The sequence below is a fragment of the Macrobrachium nipponense genome, chromosome 48, assembly GCF_015104395.2.
Source record: "Macrobrachium nipponense isolate FS-2020 chromosome 48, ASM1510439v2, whole genome shotgun sequence".
NCBI lineage: Eukaryota > Metazoa > Arthropoda > Malacostraca > Decapoda > Palaemonidae > Macrobrachium > Macrobrachium nipponense.
The window spans coordinates 7,205,856-7,221,120 of NC_087223.1; the positions used below are offsets into that span (position 1 = coordinate 7,205,856).

Genomic DNA, 15,265 nt, shown 5'->3' on the forward strand with positions numbered 1-15,265 from the left:
AGCCGCAGTGGCCCATACCTGTCCAAGGTCGTCTCCCACGGATGTAGCACCTGCGGTAGCACAGACAGATTAGTAAGAGGGGTTCCCTCACGCACGGGGGGGAGACATGCCCCACCCCGACGGAAGGAAGACCCCAAATACAAATACGAGGAAGCTGAGCGGGGGGGCAGGAAAGAAGACGAAGAATCGGATACCAAGGGAGTCGCGGGAGAGCTTTCCGACGACTTCCTGGCAGACCTTCGCTTCCCCTACCCCCGCACAGCAGTGAAAAGTAATATGAAAATGAAACAGAATACTGCACTTGCGATTCACTTCATAGAACTTAAAGGGGGAAAGATCAATTCCCGGGTAAGAGCGGAAACTTGATAATATGATGCTATCATAATTATAAATGAAAATGAACAATACTGCACTTGCGATTTCACTTTCACAGCAATAAATCGTAAGGATTAATTCCCGGGTAAGAGCGGAAATTGATCCAAAATTAAATTTGATGCAATTAATAAATGAAAATGAAAAGAAAACTGCATTGCGAATCCACTTTCATTGCATTCTATTCATACAAAATAAGAGGCTCGTGCCGAGCGCAATCAAGCTCTCGGCAACGAACGCACAGGGCAAAAATATAATGAAAAAGAGTACTTACATCTTTCAATTACACACTTTCGCCCAAAATACATGACTCGGCGCGAGTGCGCCCGCCCTCGGCACCGAGACATAATTAAATTCAATTTCATGAAAAGAGCGGAAATCGCCGCCTCTACGGCGATAGCTCCATGTTGATTCATAATTAAGTAATGAAAATGAAAACAGTGTACTTACAGTTTCATTTTCAAGATCAAACAAACCATTAGTAGAAAACACAATATAAACAAAGCATACGACGATGAAACGGGCAGAGAGCGATGACGAACACGTCCTTCACACCTGCGGCCGAAAGCAAAAGTGATTCTTCACCTCTCGGGCGCGCGCACGATCGGACAAGCAGTTAACTACCGTTCTCCCCTTGTTCGAAGCTTACGACCGTCCCAGCTGCCGCTAGTTACCTTCCTATTGTTAAAGGACCGAGGGTTTGTATTACGTATCGGAACAAATGATGATCTCGAAGAGAAGGATAACGACACTTGACGAGCTCTCTTCCTCTTCGATTTCTCCAAATTCTGCCAGACTTCTACCATCAGGAATAGGTAAACTTCATAGGGCAGCACATCTTCGTCCAGTAACATAACTCCAGGGTAGTAGTGGTAAATGAATCTGATTATCAGCTGGGGATCAATACACACACTCAAGGGTCGGTATCACAACATGCTACGTGTCACAGGTACAATTCCAAGGTTAAGATAACCAATACGAAGAGCTATCCAACCAATACTGCTGAAAACACAATCACCACTGTTAGTCTGTAAAATAAGGGAAAAAAAATCATTAAAGTAATAAGGATACTCCTCTTGCATCCAAGGGCACCGCCCTCCGAGTGAGAGGAGATCCCCCAAACATCAACACCACACGCCCCTTCTTCTACCTTCATCCAATAGTAAGTGAAAGGATGATGGAGAAGAGAAATTACCATAAAAACAAAACAAGGACAAACCTTTGAAGTTCCCCTCGGTAATTCCCAAGCGTAAGAGTAATTTTCGGATGAATACATGTCTCGTTACAGGATCAATATCACTCACGCTAAATACATGTCTCATCCTCACATTAAATACATATCTCGTCCTCACGTTAAAGGGCGAAAGAATGTCAATAATGTTGGCATACCTTTGCCACCAACTCTTAACACAAGTAAAGAGGCGGCTATAAAGGCTATTGCAAAAAGTGGGTTTGTATATTAATTGAATTTAATATTAATATCAAACACCGTATATACATATTTATTTAAAAACAAAAATAAACCAAACAGATCCCCCCAGGAAAAAAGATCAATGACGAGTCAGCCAGAGCTCACAAACACACATCTTCATCGGAAGATGGCCAAAAGCAAAGTGGAGTGTTTACATCCGGGCAGGCTAGCCTGCCACACGGTAGTTACTGCCTAACCACCTTCTTCAAGACTTAACGGCCGTAATTTCAGCTACGCCGTAAGTAATTCCATATGTAAAGGACTGAGGGCTTGTATATCGTGTAGGAACAACATCAAGTTCAAAACACCTCTTCCATCAGATTTAAAAGAAAGAAAAAGTTGCCTTACTGTTTCTGGTGTCAAGTTTTGGAATAAAATTGACTGCATCAAACCCACTCACTGGTCATGGAAGTTTATAGAATGGAATATAAATTTTAGGCCACAGGCTAAGTACTGGGACCTCTGAGGTTACTCAGTGCTGAAAGGGAAACTTAGTAAAAAGGCTTTAAAAATGTAACAAAAGGAAAATCTCCCAGTTGCACTAACGAAACAATTGTTAGGAGAGGGGCAAGGGAAATAAGGAAGAAAGAGAATATGAATAGAGGTGCAACAAAAGGAATGAAAAGCGTTGCAGCTAGGGGCTGAAAGGATGCAGCAAAGAATCTTCGGTAATGCCTACAGTGCACCCTTAAGGGGACAGACTTTATAAGCCAACGCCAACATAAACGTTCATCATCTATCTAAGTCGACCAGGCCCAGCCAATGTGGAAGTACTATCTGATGGCCTCAACTCACCCGCTTGAATTCAAGGAGCACTTTCTCTGCACTGACTGGAGACCAAGGGTTGCTCATAGGAGTACTCTGTGTGATGAGAATACAACAACGCTGGATGTTCTCGCTCATCGGCGAATGGAGCTTCATCTTCTCGAATAAGTTAACGGCAGCTTGAAGTCCCTCTAGGATGAAGGCCTGGCGCGTCAAATTCTTGCAAGTGTAGCTGTAAAAATTAAGAAAAGTAAAGTTTCACCTTGTCTAATTAGCTTTTAGTAAGCCTCAATGTTTTTCTTTTCCTATTTTTTTAATAAGTAACATTTACTATCATTGCCTATTTTAAAAGGTATTCATTATCATGTTAGAAACAGGATACACACGACAAAATAATCGCTGTATAAGGAGAAAAACCGATCGACAAATGCACAAGTCTAACTTCTTTTGTAAAAAGTAATACAGCAAGTAATGATACATGAAAAAACCAAATAAAAGTTATTAAATTGACTGACCGCGCATTGTTAATCGCACTGAAGATCTCTCTCTCCGAGCACGTGGGACCAAATGATTCTACCTGTCCCCAGGATCCCAGCAGGGATAGCTCAGTTCCGTAGAACACCCCTCCATACTGCACAAGACTGCTCTGTAAAGAAAATAAGCGCTTTGACATTTTGTTTGTGTAATAAAAAATTCTCAATTATATATAGTAAACTGTACTTATTAGTACTATGTAACAGACAAAAGCAGACTTTCAAACACTTGAATGGAGTTTTTCATCGGTGTTTTACATAAACGCTAATGGAGAACACTGTTCACGTGTTCAAAAGTCTTTCCTTCTGCCTTTTACATGATACATAATAAGTTTACTAGTAAATAATTATGGATTTTTATTACACAAACTGTTTCTCACAAGATCGTGAATTTCTTAGCTTTGACATTATTAGGCTAAGTGCTAAAGTTACCTGTCAATGTTAAGATTGAAATAGCTGTATTTGGAAAAAGATAAACTTGGATTTTTTAAAAATTTGCCAGTGAAAATGGGAACCAAATCCAATTCTAAATCTGGCCATGGCAGCAGTAACAAAATGTTATTCACTAACAGAGGACTTGAAACAAAGTTACTTACAACAGGCACTATACTGGGTACAAGTAGTGTGTTAAAGTGGCTTTTCATAGCAACATTCACTTCAGGGTGTGACGTCCCTGCCTTGGCACGCAACCCTTCTCGGACACTCCAAAATCAAACCAGTGAATACAAGGGACTCTTTAGTCTTGGTAAGCAACCCTTCTAAGAGAAGGGGACAGTCAGGATAGATTTAGAAATAAAACACTCAGAAGTAAAAGATTAGGTAAAGATGAAAGCACTTTCCTGAAATCCACCAAGCAATTTTTACTTTCTCATCAGCCTGTACTACACACTTTTCAAAAAAACAAGAAAGTGAAGGAAAAAGGGATAAATCCTTATCATACCTTCAGGCAAAGGGACTCAAACCCAACGGTACAGTGACTATAACGCAGTCCAAGGTGTGGTGTACAGGTGGAATATCAAGCAAGTGCTTTCATCTTTACCTAATCTTTTATTTCTGAGTGTTTTATTTCTAAATCTATCCTGACTGTCCTCCCTCAGTTGTTGTGGGAAACCTGGCGGATTTCTTTTGCCTTACATAATGTGTCGGCCTCACCTTGTTGATTAGTTGCTTCCGGCATTTTTTTCAATGCCAAATAGTGACGTTTATCTATATGTACATACGTCATTAACAGAATTTTTGTAAATACTGAAAACACTGTTGCTGTTGATGGTACATTACATATACAGTGGTCCCCCCGTATTCGCGCTCTCCGGACTCACACATTCGCGGATTTTTCTCGGGAACGTTTCCCTGCATTATTCGCGGAAAATTCGCGCATTCGCGGTATTTTTCTATGAGAAATATCCAAAAATTCCTGGTTTTTGTTATCAATTTCATCATAAAATGCACTTTTTGTGATAAAACTATTAAAAAAACCAAGTATGAAAATTTTTAGTGGTTTTTCTTAAGTTTTAAGTAACAAAATAGGCTGTTTTTAGCGTTTTTATAGGGGTTCCAAACATTCGCGGATTCTAACTATTCGCGGGGGGGTCTGGTACGCATCCCCCGCGAATAAGGGGGGACCACTGTATTGTTGTTTTTGTTCTGTTGAATTTTACAATGTTACTGATGTTATTTATTAGTTTTGATTCTGATTTGATGTTACTAATTCTACTTCCTTTGGGAGACATTGAGCTGAACCCAAGGCCTGTTACTTATTACAGCAAGATAAAATGACAATTTGTCAAAAATTGCATTTTTCCTAACTATACAAACCTGAGGTCCTTTAACAATAGGAAGTAGCTAGCGGCAGCTGGAACGGTCGTAAGCTTCGAACAAAAGGGGAGAACGGTAGTTAACTGCTTGTCCGACAGTGGGGGTAAACAAATCACTTTTGCTTTTGGCCCATGCAAAATACGCAGAGTGAGGGGTGGCATGAGGAGGGACTATATGTAAAGGACCTCAGGTTTGTATAGTTAGGAAAAATGCAATTTTCGACAAATTGTCATTTGTTTCCGATAAGTAATACAAAAACCATCGGTCCTTTAACAATAGGAAGACTCCATTCTTGGTGGGAGGAATCTGAGTCTTTTGATGAACAGACTGGTGTTCGTCCATCCCTGGAATGCCTCCCTGGTCGTAAGAGCGAGGGAGGGATCCAAGCCTCTGTCCGATTGATCGGGGTGGTGCACCGCAGGATCAATGGTCAGACCTCTGGGCCGAGTACTAAGAGAGAGGCAAGCGTATCTCTTCGTACCAGCAAGCAAGAACTTGTTCCTGTTTGCAAGAGGCAACATAAAGTATGGGTTGTCTCAAGCTGGCATCCACTTCCTCCCCCTTGTTGGAGGAAGTGGTGGATATAACCGCTCCTATCCCTAGTGAAAGGGATAGGATGGGCTGCCTGTTAAGTAGCTCACCTGCATTCTTGTCCTTATACCAGCAGGGGACGACGCCCCCCCCCCCCCCCTCCCATGTACCATCTAAACCACAGGTAAGAGGGGAAAGAACAAAAAGATGGGAAGAGGAGCCAGTCACACTCTCATTCCACCATCCATTCTTACGGTCACACCAGGACTCGATGCTGTTCAGCTGCGAGGGTCTGGGTTCGCTACACAACGTGTTGAGCAGCCACCACGGGTTCCAAGGAAAAAGATCCAAGGACCTGTGGGCAATATCCCGAAGGTAGAAGGAAGGGCATGTGGTCTGGTTGGACCAGACCCCTGCCTTCAGTACCTGCGCCAAGGAGAAGTTCTTGCGGACAAGGCAGCATCTCCTTCGCATCGAAGGCGGTGAAGTCCATTAGGGAGGGGATTGTGAACGACTCGAACCAATCGTCAGGGACCGAAGGGTTCTGAGTCTTCGAATACGAAGTTTCGGTACGAAATCGAGCGTCACGGATCCCCATCCCTGGGTGCTTGACTTCGCAGGAGAAGTCATGCAGTTCCTCAGAGGAAAAGAAGGAAATAGTCGCATGACCTATCCTCTTCTCTACTTCGGTGATGTCCAGTACCCATACTGGTCTGTCCGTTAGCAACGAAGTCTCTCGCATCCTCTATCCCCATGCAGCGAAGTTCTCGGTAGTGGATAGGACACCGACACTCCATGGTGGGTGTCAATGGTATGGGTACTGTTGACAAGCTATTAAAACGAAGTAATGGTTGCTTTGTAACAACCTAACTAAGTCAACAGCGTAGTTCGTAACTGACTCGGGCGCTCTGACAGCTGCCGACTGACTGCGTTCGGTAGGAGGCAAGTTGTCAAAGCATCCGAGTAAGTCACGTGACCTTCGCCTTTAAAGGGTTATGCCGAGAGACCAAACAAATAATGTATTTGTTTGTCACCAATGCCGACAGCGAGGTGATTGATTCTCTTAAGGCATGTACCCAACAGGCGAAAGTCAATTGCCTTCTAGAGACCGAGGTCCCTGAAGGTAAAACATCTCATGTTTGTTGAATCTCAGCTAAGGAGAAACAACACTATGTACCGTTGAAGACGAAGGTAGATATTGGAATGCAACCTACGTCTTCACATATGAATCGAGAGAAGGATCTCAAGATTCATAACCTGTGCTTACAAATGACTGAAAACGCTAACCGCTATTTCATTGCTGTCCGGTGAGAAGTCGTAGTTGCAATGAAACGCGGGGCGTTCTTTGGTAATGAAAACACAGGTGAAAGCCGCTGAAGAACTGCTTCTCATGGGCTGAAACATTTGGAAGTAGAGCTGTCAGGTCGGAGAGGTAGGCGATGTCTTCTGACACATCTTGTAATTCGGGTTGAACAATGAACAATTGTACACCTACGAATACGAGATATTTTGAAGACAAACTCAGATGTCTGCAAAATCATTCGCATTATCGCAGTGCGATGCAGCGGGAGACTTGTACAGACTTCTGTTACCGTGCGGTAAACAGAAAGATGAAAGAGTCCAAGAGATATCTCTGTTGAAAATTCTCGCAATGTCGAAGGCGATGGAATCTAGCGTCACAGCAGTAGATGGTCCTTCATTATTGCGAGAATCCCCGTTAATCAGAGACCTAAGTCCATGATTGTTGGGCAGAGATACGGTTCGGTAGTCAATCAAAGCAGGGGAGAGAGAGACATACATGACCGTGCATCTCGGAGGCCCAGCTGATACTGAGCTGCTATCAGGCAGTTCAATACGCAGTGGTTGAGCCTGAGCTCTCGCTGACTCGTCATCCTGAGTTGCCAGGTAATCCATTATTCCATGAAGGAATGCGTTCGGCTAGAAACACTACCGAGCATAAAAGATATGCTCGGGCAATTATATTTAGGCGAAACGAATTTCGGTAATATAAAAGTTGAAATGGTGTTGTCGTGACAAAACCATAAGTATATAAAATTGAAACTGAAAACTCCTGGGAGGTTGCAGGCAACCCCGAGTTGCAGTTCAATTAGAATACTTCTCTTATAAGTCGCAATCCATAGATTAACTAGGATATGCGCCTACCCCTCGGACAATTCACTGCTTAGTAGAGTCATGTCGCGAGGTTAATATACGTAGTATATTTGTAGGATTCTGAACAACGATCCTCCCATCCTAAATTCTTTCCTTCAAGAAAACAAAAATAAGGATTGGAGATCGACCACCTTCGTTCTCTATCAAGAGAGTGAAGGAGAAGTCTTCCTCGAAGGAAAGCTTCAATGGTGAACAGAATACTAAGACGATAGTTTTCAAGCCAAACTGGATATTCCCGTCCGATCTCCTCTATTCCAGGTTGGTCGCCTACTGTGAGATAGTTTCTTTCAGCAGCAGTCTTCTTCCCAATGCTAGAAATTCCAGGAATTCGAGCATAGGCGAGGTTCCCGATTATCGTGTAACATATCGGGGATTCTCGTCTCGCTCACTTTGGACCGTGGTCTCGCGTAAGTGTTTGAAGATTGTAAAAAATTCGAACACTCTGAATGCGCTAGAAATTCCGTAGAATTCTAAGCAGTCTGCGAAACCCCCAACCGAATTCGTCAAACGATATCGGCTGGTGGTCCTCTCGATTCCCGTAGAAATCGAGAATGGGGCAGGATTCCTCCTCAACGACCGGGGCTTACATCAGGTAGGACCCGAAGGTCCCCCCGGTAGCGCAGTCCCGAACGTGGGATCCTACAAAGAAATCTCTGTAGGATCCTTCCCCTTTCACTCGTAGCCGTAAGGAGAGAGGGAATGGGGGAGGAATTGGATACTCGCTCGCCTTCCCAGTGGAAACTAGCAGTTGGAGAAGAGTAGGAGCAGCCATCGCCTTGCGGCGATGGCCTCTCAGAGTCTGGGAAAACGTATCGTCAGGAGAAAACGTTTTCCCGCGGAGGGTTACGAACTCTCACTGTAGGTAAGGGTCTGCCGCCACTGTGAACGTCGTCTGGGTGGGGCTGATCGACACCTGACAGGAGAGAGCCGATACCGTCCTCCGACTCATTCCAGTCCTCGTCGAGGTCGAAACCTCTCAGGACGGACCGAAGGAGTATAAATACGGTGTCCGAAGACACGTTAGAAACGCCGCTGTCGCAGTAGAGGAGGTGGAAGTAGCTTGATCGACCCCAGAACTGAGAGAGCCTTCTTGTCCGGAGACGAGAGACACTGGTTCGAGACAGAATCGGCAAGCAACTCCGATCGCGGCAGACCCACCGTCGGTTTGGGTTCCCTCTCGGGCCCCAAAACGACTCGAGCAGAGACGTGGGCTCTGCTGGTGGGAGCGGCAATCCTTCCGCAGGGTTCATTATGCTGACGAATCAGCTTAATGACTTCTGCAAATTCCTCTGTATCTCGGGAGTAACCGCGTCTTGCGGAGTAGGACCGTCCAGTCCCTCCAACAAGAACAGATCCCGAGATACTCCTCCTTCAGAAGGAGGAACAGCGGCAGACCCCTGACGGTCGCCTCCAGCTAATTGCGCGTATGTCCTGGTCGGTCCTAGAACCGTGCCTGGTCCATACGGCGTCATAGCGGGATCGCGAGCGGCGCACCTCTCGCGATCACTCATAGGTACCTCGCTCCTCCCGGTGTAGCCCGAGGAGGTTGAAGGTACAGGAGAGGCAGACCTGACGCCCCCCCCCTAGTCGCTGGCAGGACCAGCGTGCTTGGAGGGCTGCTGCTGATCGTCAAGCAACCGCGGTGGCGATCGAGCAGCAGGCCTAGCCTTGCCGCTCGCCTGGGGCGAGAGGCTTGGCTGAGAACGTCGACGCTGATCTCTAGCGTCAGGCGAGCTGTTGCTGGTTACCATCTTCGCCCGGTCCCGATGGGAGCGGCGTCAGGTGACCTGCTAGGTTCGCTGTCGCGGTGAGACCGGCGAGCGTCCTCTCGGCGCGTCGAGCCGCTGTACCAGCCGTGGCTGGTACCGACGGCCGCGGGGGACCCCTTCCTCGCCTCAACTCGTGGCTGGTCAGCGACCGTCACGTCAACCCGAGCAGCCAGCTGGTCGCTGCAAGAGCGTCCACTGGCCTGACGAGAGTCGTCTGCACGACTCTCGCCAGTCTTCTTTGCTCCGCACTTCGGTCTTGACGGCGAGCGGGAGCTCGGGCGTCAAGACTTTGGCTGGACGGTCTCCCGCGGGAGACCGTCCACTCGGTACTTCTCGCTAACGAGAAGCCGGGCGGATCCTGGTTTAGCGGCAGAACCGCTAGAACCAGGCGAGGAAGTGCCAGCCGAAGCTGGTACTCCTCTGGTCCCGTCTTCTTCTCCTTGGTAGAAGAAAGACGGGCCCTGTTTCCCGAGGGAGCAGGAGGACCAGCAGAAGAGCTCCCCGAATCGCCGGAGCGAGCGGGCCCTTAGAAGGTCCCGAAGGAGCCTTCTTAGGGGGGAAAAACCGGGTTACCAGCTGGTCGCGGCAAGAGCGGGCCGCTGGCCTGGCAAGAGTCACCTGAGCGTCTCTCACCAGCCTTCTGCTCCGTGCCGCGTCTTGGCGCCGAGCGAACTCTGGCGCCGAAACTTGGCTGCACGGTCTCCTCCCGAGGGAGAACGTACACTCGGGATCTCTACGCGAACGAGAGACCGAGCCGGAACCTGGCGTAGCGGCATCGCCGCTAGCACCAGGCGAGGAAGTACCAGAGCTAACCGATACTCCTGCTGGTTCCCCGTCTATCTCTTCCTTACGGAAAGGGGAGACGGGCCCCGCTCCCCGAAGGAGCAGGAGGACCAGCAGAAGGACCGCCCCGTCCCACCGAGGTGGGACGGGGCCCTTAGAAGTTCCCGAAGGAGACTTCTTAGGGGGGGAAGGCAGCCTTCTTCTTCTTCGGCTTATGGCCTTAGAAGTCGAAGGGGAGAGAGGGGGGAGCAGCAGGACTTGTATGAAGACGAGATGACAGCTTCCTCTTCTCCTCTTCCTCGTCAGCTCACGCAGGACAGTCGTCAGGTCCTCCATCCAGGCCGGAGCCGGGGCTATTGCCGAAGCAACACGGCCGACTGCACTGTCCGGAAGGACCTGGGACTGGGGAAGACACACCGTGGGCAGGACCAGCATGGACAGGCACAGGAACCAGGAGCGACAGGAACAGCACCAGCTCAGGAGCGGCAGGAACAGCGGCAGCGGTAGACCCAGAAGGGACAGCCAAGCCAACAGCGGAATCACATCAGCGGCAGGTACGGCTGGCCCAGCGATCGCCTCGTAGAATCATCGGCAGCCAGCGGAACCTGGGTCCTGGCGCCCCGGTCCGGGGGCGAGCTGCTGGAACAGCGGAAGTCTGGGGCAGGCAACACGAAGAAAACAGGCGGCGGCGGCAACCCCACCTCGGTACGGCTGCGGCCCTAGTAGCGGCAGACGGGCGTCATCGACACAGCATGGGGAGTGTAGACCAGGAGGGGGGGGAGCAGCATAAGCGGCCGTGGTAGTAGTGGAGACCGCCCCAGACCTCGCTAGACGCTGCAGCAGCCCGTGGATGCTAGGCACGCCCTGCCCTGCCTCCGCGGTGGTCCATACCTGTCCAAGGTCGTCTCCCACGGATGTAGCACCTGCGGTAACAAGATAGATTAGTAAGAGGGGTTCCCTCACGCACGGGGGGAAGACATGCCCCCACCCCGAACGCAAGGAAGACCCCAAATACAAATGACAATTTGTCGAAAATTGCATTTTTCCTAACTATACAAACCTGAGGTCCTTTAACAATAGGAAGTAGCTAGCGGCAGCTGGAACGGTCGTAAGCTTCGAACAAGGGGAGAACGGTAGTTAACTGCTTGTCCGACAGTCGCGCGGCGTAAAACAAATCACTTTTGCTTTTGGCCCATGCAAAATACGCAGAGTGAGGGGGGTGGCATGAGGAGGGACTATATGTAAAGGACCTCAGGTTTGTATAGTTAGGAAAAATGCAATTTTCGACAAATTGTCATTTGTTCCGATACGTAATACAAAACCATCGGTCCTTTCAACAATAGGAAGACTCACTTCTTGGTGGGAGGAATCTGAGTCTTTTGATGAACAGACTGGTGTTCGTCCATCCCTGGAATGCCTCCCTGGTCGTAAGAGCGAGGGAGGGATCCAGCCTCTGTCCGATTGATCGGGGTGTGCACCGCAGGATCAATGGTCAGACCTCTGGGCCGAGTACTAAGAGAGAGGGCAAGCGTATCTCTTCGTACCAGCAAGCAAGAACTTGTTCCTGTTTGCAAGAGGCAACATAAAGTATGGGTTGTCTCAAGCTGGCATCCACTTCCTCCCCCCTTGTTGGAGGAAGTGGTGGATATACGCTCCTATCCCTAGTGAAAGGGATAGGATGGGGCTCCTGTTGAGTAGATCACCTGCATCTTGTCCTTATCCAGCAGGGTGACGACCGTGTCCCTCTAACCACAGGTAGAGGGGAAGAAAAAGATGAGGGAGAGGAGCCAGTCACACTCTCATTCACCATCCATTCTTACGGTCACACCAGGACTCGATGCTGTTCAGCCTGCTGAGGGTCTGGGTTCGCTACAACGTGTTGAGCAGCCACCACGGGTCCCAAGGAAAAGATCCAAGACCTGTGGGCAATATCCCGAAGGTAGAAGGAAGGGCATGTGGTCTGGTTGGACCAGACCCCTGCCTTCAGTACCTGCGCCAAGGAGAAGTTCTTGTGGACAAGGCAGCATCTCCTTCGCATCGAAGGCGGTGAAGTCCATTAGGGAGGGGATTGTGAACGACTCGAACCAATCGTCAGGGACCGAAGGGTTCTGAGTCTTCGCTACGAAGTTCGGTACGAAATCGAGCGTCACGGATCCCCATCCCCTGGGTGCCTGACTTCGCAGGAGAAGTCATGCAGTTCCTCAGAGGAAAAGAAGGAAATAGTCGCATGACCTATCCCTCTTCTCTACTTCGGTGATGTCCAGTACCCATACTGGTCTGTCCGTTAGCAACGAAGTCTCTCGCATCCTCCTATCCCCATGCAGCGAAGTTCTCGGTAGTGGATAGGACACCGACACTCCATGGTGGGTGTCAATGGTATGGGTACTGTGACAAGCTATTAAAACGAAGTAATGGTTGCTGTGTAACAACCGAACTAAGTCAACAGCGTAGTTCGTAACTGACTCGGGCGCTCTGACAGCTGCCGACTGACTGCGTTCGGTAGGAGGGCAAGTTGTCAAAGCATCCGAGTAAGTCACGTGACCTTCGCCTTTAAAGGGTTATGCCGAGAGACCAAACAAATGATGTATTTGTTTGTCACCAATGCCGGACAGCGAGGTGATGATTCTCTTAAGGCATGTAACCCAACAGGCGAAAGTCAATTCCTTCTAGAGACCGAGGTCCCTGAAGGTAAAACATCTCATGTTTGTTGAATCTCAGCTAAGGAGAAAACAACACTATGTACCGTTGAAGACGAAGGTAGATATTGAATGCAACCTACGTCTTCACATATGAATCGAGAGAAGGATCTCAAGATTCATAACCTGTGCTTACAAATGACTGAAAACGCTAACCGCTATTTCATTGCTGTCCGGTGAGAAGTCGTAGTTGCAATGAAAGCGGGGCGTTCTTCAGTAATGAAAACACAGGGGAAAGCCGCCTGAAAGAACTGCTTCTCATGGGCTGAACATTTGGAAGTAGAGCTGTCAGGTCGGAGAGTAGGCGATGTCTTCTGACACATCTTGTAATTCGGGTTGAACAATGAACAATTGTACACCTACGAATACGAGATATTTTGAAGACAAACTCAGATGTCTGCAAAATCATTCGCATTATCGCAGTGCGATGCAGCGGGAGACTTGTACAGACTTCTGTTACCGTGCGGTAAACAGAAAGATGAAAGAGTCCAAGAGATATCTCTGTTGAAAATTCTCGCAATGTCGAAGGCGATGGAATCTAGCGTCACCGCAGTAGATGGTCCTTCATTATTGCGAGAATCCCCCGTTAATCAGAGACCTAAGTCCATGATTGTTGGGCAGAGATACGGTTCGGTAGTCAATCAAAGCAGGGGAGAGAGAGACATACATGACCGTGAATCTCGGAGGCCCAGCTGATACTGAGCTGCTATCAGGCAGTTCAATACGCAGTGGTTGAGCCTGCTGACTCGTCATCCTGAGTTGCCAGGTAATCCATTATTCCACGAAGGAATGCGTTCGGCTAGAACTACGAGCATAAAAGATATGCTCGGGCAATTATATTTAGGCGAAACGAATTTCGGTAAATATAAAAGTTGAAATGGTGTTGTCGTGACACAAAACCATAAGTATATAAAATTGAACTGAAAACTCCTGGAAGGTTGCAGGCAACCCCGAGTTGCAGTTCAATTAGAATACTTCTCGTCTAAGTCGCAATCCGTAGATTAACTAGGATATGCGCCTACCCTCGGACAATTCAACTGCTTAGCAGAATCATGTCGCGAGGTTAATATACGTAGTATATTTGTAGGATTCTGAACAACGATCTCCATCCTAAATTCTTTCCTTCAAGAAAACAAAATAAGGATTGGAGATCGACCACCTTCGTTCTCTATCAAAGAGAGTGAAGGAGAAGTCTTCCTCGAAGGAAAAGCTGTTCAATGGTGAACAGAATACTAAGGAAACGAGTAGTTCAAGCCAAAACTGGATATTCCCGTCCGATCTCCTCTATTCCAGGTTGGTCGCCTACTGTGAGATAGTTTCTTTCAGCAGCAGTCTTCTTCACAATGCTAGAAATTCCAGGGCAATTCGAGCATAGGCGAGGTTCCCGATTATCGTGTTAACATATCGGGGATTCTCGTCTCGCTCACTTTGGACCGTGGTCTCGCGTAAGTGTTTGAAGATCGTAAAAAACTCGAACACTCTGAATGCGCTAGAAATTCCGTAGAATTCTAAGCAGTCTGCGAAACCCCACCGAATTCGTCAAACGATATCGGCGGTGGTCCTCTCGATTCCCGTAGAAATCGAGAATGGAGCAGGATTCCTCCTCAACGACCGGGGCTTACATCAGGTAGGACCCGAAGGTTCCCCCCGGTTAGCGCAGTCCCGAACATGGGATCCTACAAAGAAATCTCTGTAGGATCCTTCCCCTTTTTCGTAGCCGTAAGGAGAGAGGGAATGGGGAAGGAATTGGATACTCGCTCGCCTTTCCAGTGGAACTAGCAGTTGGAGAAGAGTAGGAGCAGCCATCGCCTTGCGGCGATGGCCTCTCAGAGTCTGGGAAAAACGTATCGTCAGGAGAAAACGTTTTCCCGCGGAGGGTACGAACTCTCACTGTAGGTAAGGGTGGGCTGCCGCCACTGTGAACGTCGTCTGGGTGGGGCTGATCGACACCTGACAGGAGAGAGCCGATACCGTCCTCCGACTCATTCCAGTCCTCGTCGAGGTCGAAACCTCTCAGGCAGGACCGAAGGAGTATTTAAATACGGTGTCCGAAGACACGTAGAAAACGCCGCTGTCGCAGTAGAGGAGGTGGAAGTAGCTTGATCGACCGGCCAGAAACTGAGAGCCTTCTTGTCCGGAGACGAGAGACACTGGTTCGAGACAGAATCGGCAAGCTCCGATCGCGGCAGCCCCACCGTCGGTTTGGGTTCCCTCTCGGGCCCCAAACGACTCGAGCAGAGCCGTGGGCTCTGCTGGTGGGAGCGGGCATCCTTCCGCAGGGTCATTATGCTGACGAATCAGCTTAATGACTTCTGCAAATTCCTCTGTATCTCGGGAGTAACCGCGTCTTGCGGAGTA

General features: G+C 48.3%; 1 protein-coding gene across 4 annotated transcripts in view; it reads right to left on the reverse strand.

Moving 5' to 3' along the window:
- The window catches only part of LOC135205021 (mediator of RNA polymerase II transcription subunit 25-like), a 95,137-nt gene that overhangs the window by 56,753 nt on the left and 23,119 nt on the right, over positions 1 to 15,265 (reverse strand). For all 4 annotated transcript variants that reach the window (XM_064235276.1, XM_064235275.1, XM_064235277.1 and 1 more), the window contains exons 3-4: positions 3,124 to 3,254; positions 2,639 to 2,840 (exon numbers count right to left, since the gene is read on the reverse strand). In XM_064235276.1, coding sequence (XP_064091346.1) covers positions 2,639 to 2,840; positions 3,124 to 3,254 — 333 coding nt within the window. The remainder of the gene's footprint in view (positions 1 to 2,638; positions 2,841 to 3,123; positions 3,255 to 15,265) is intronic.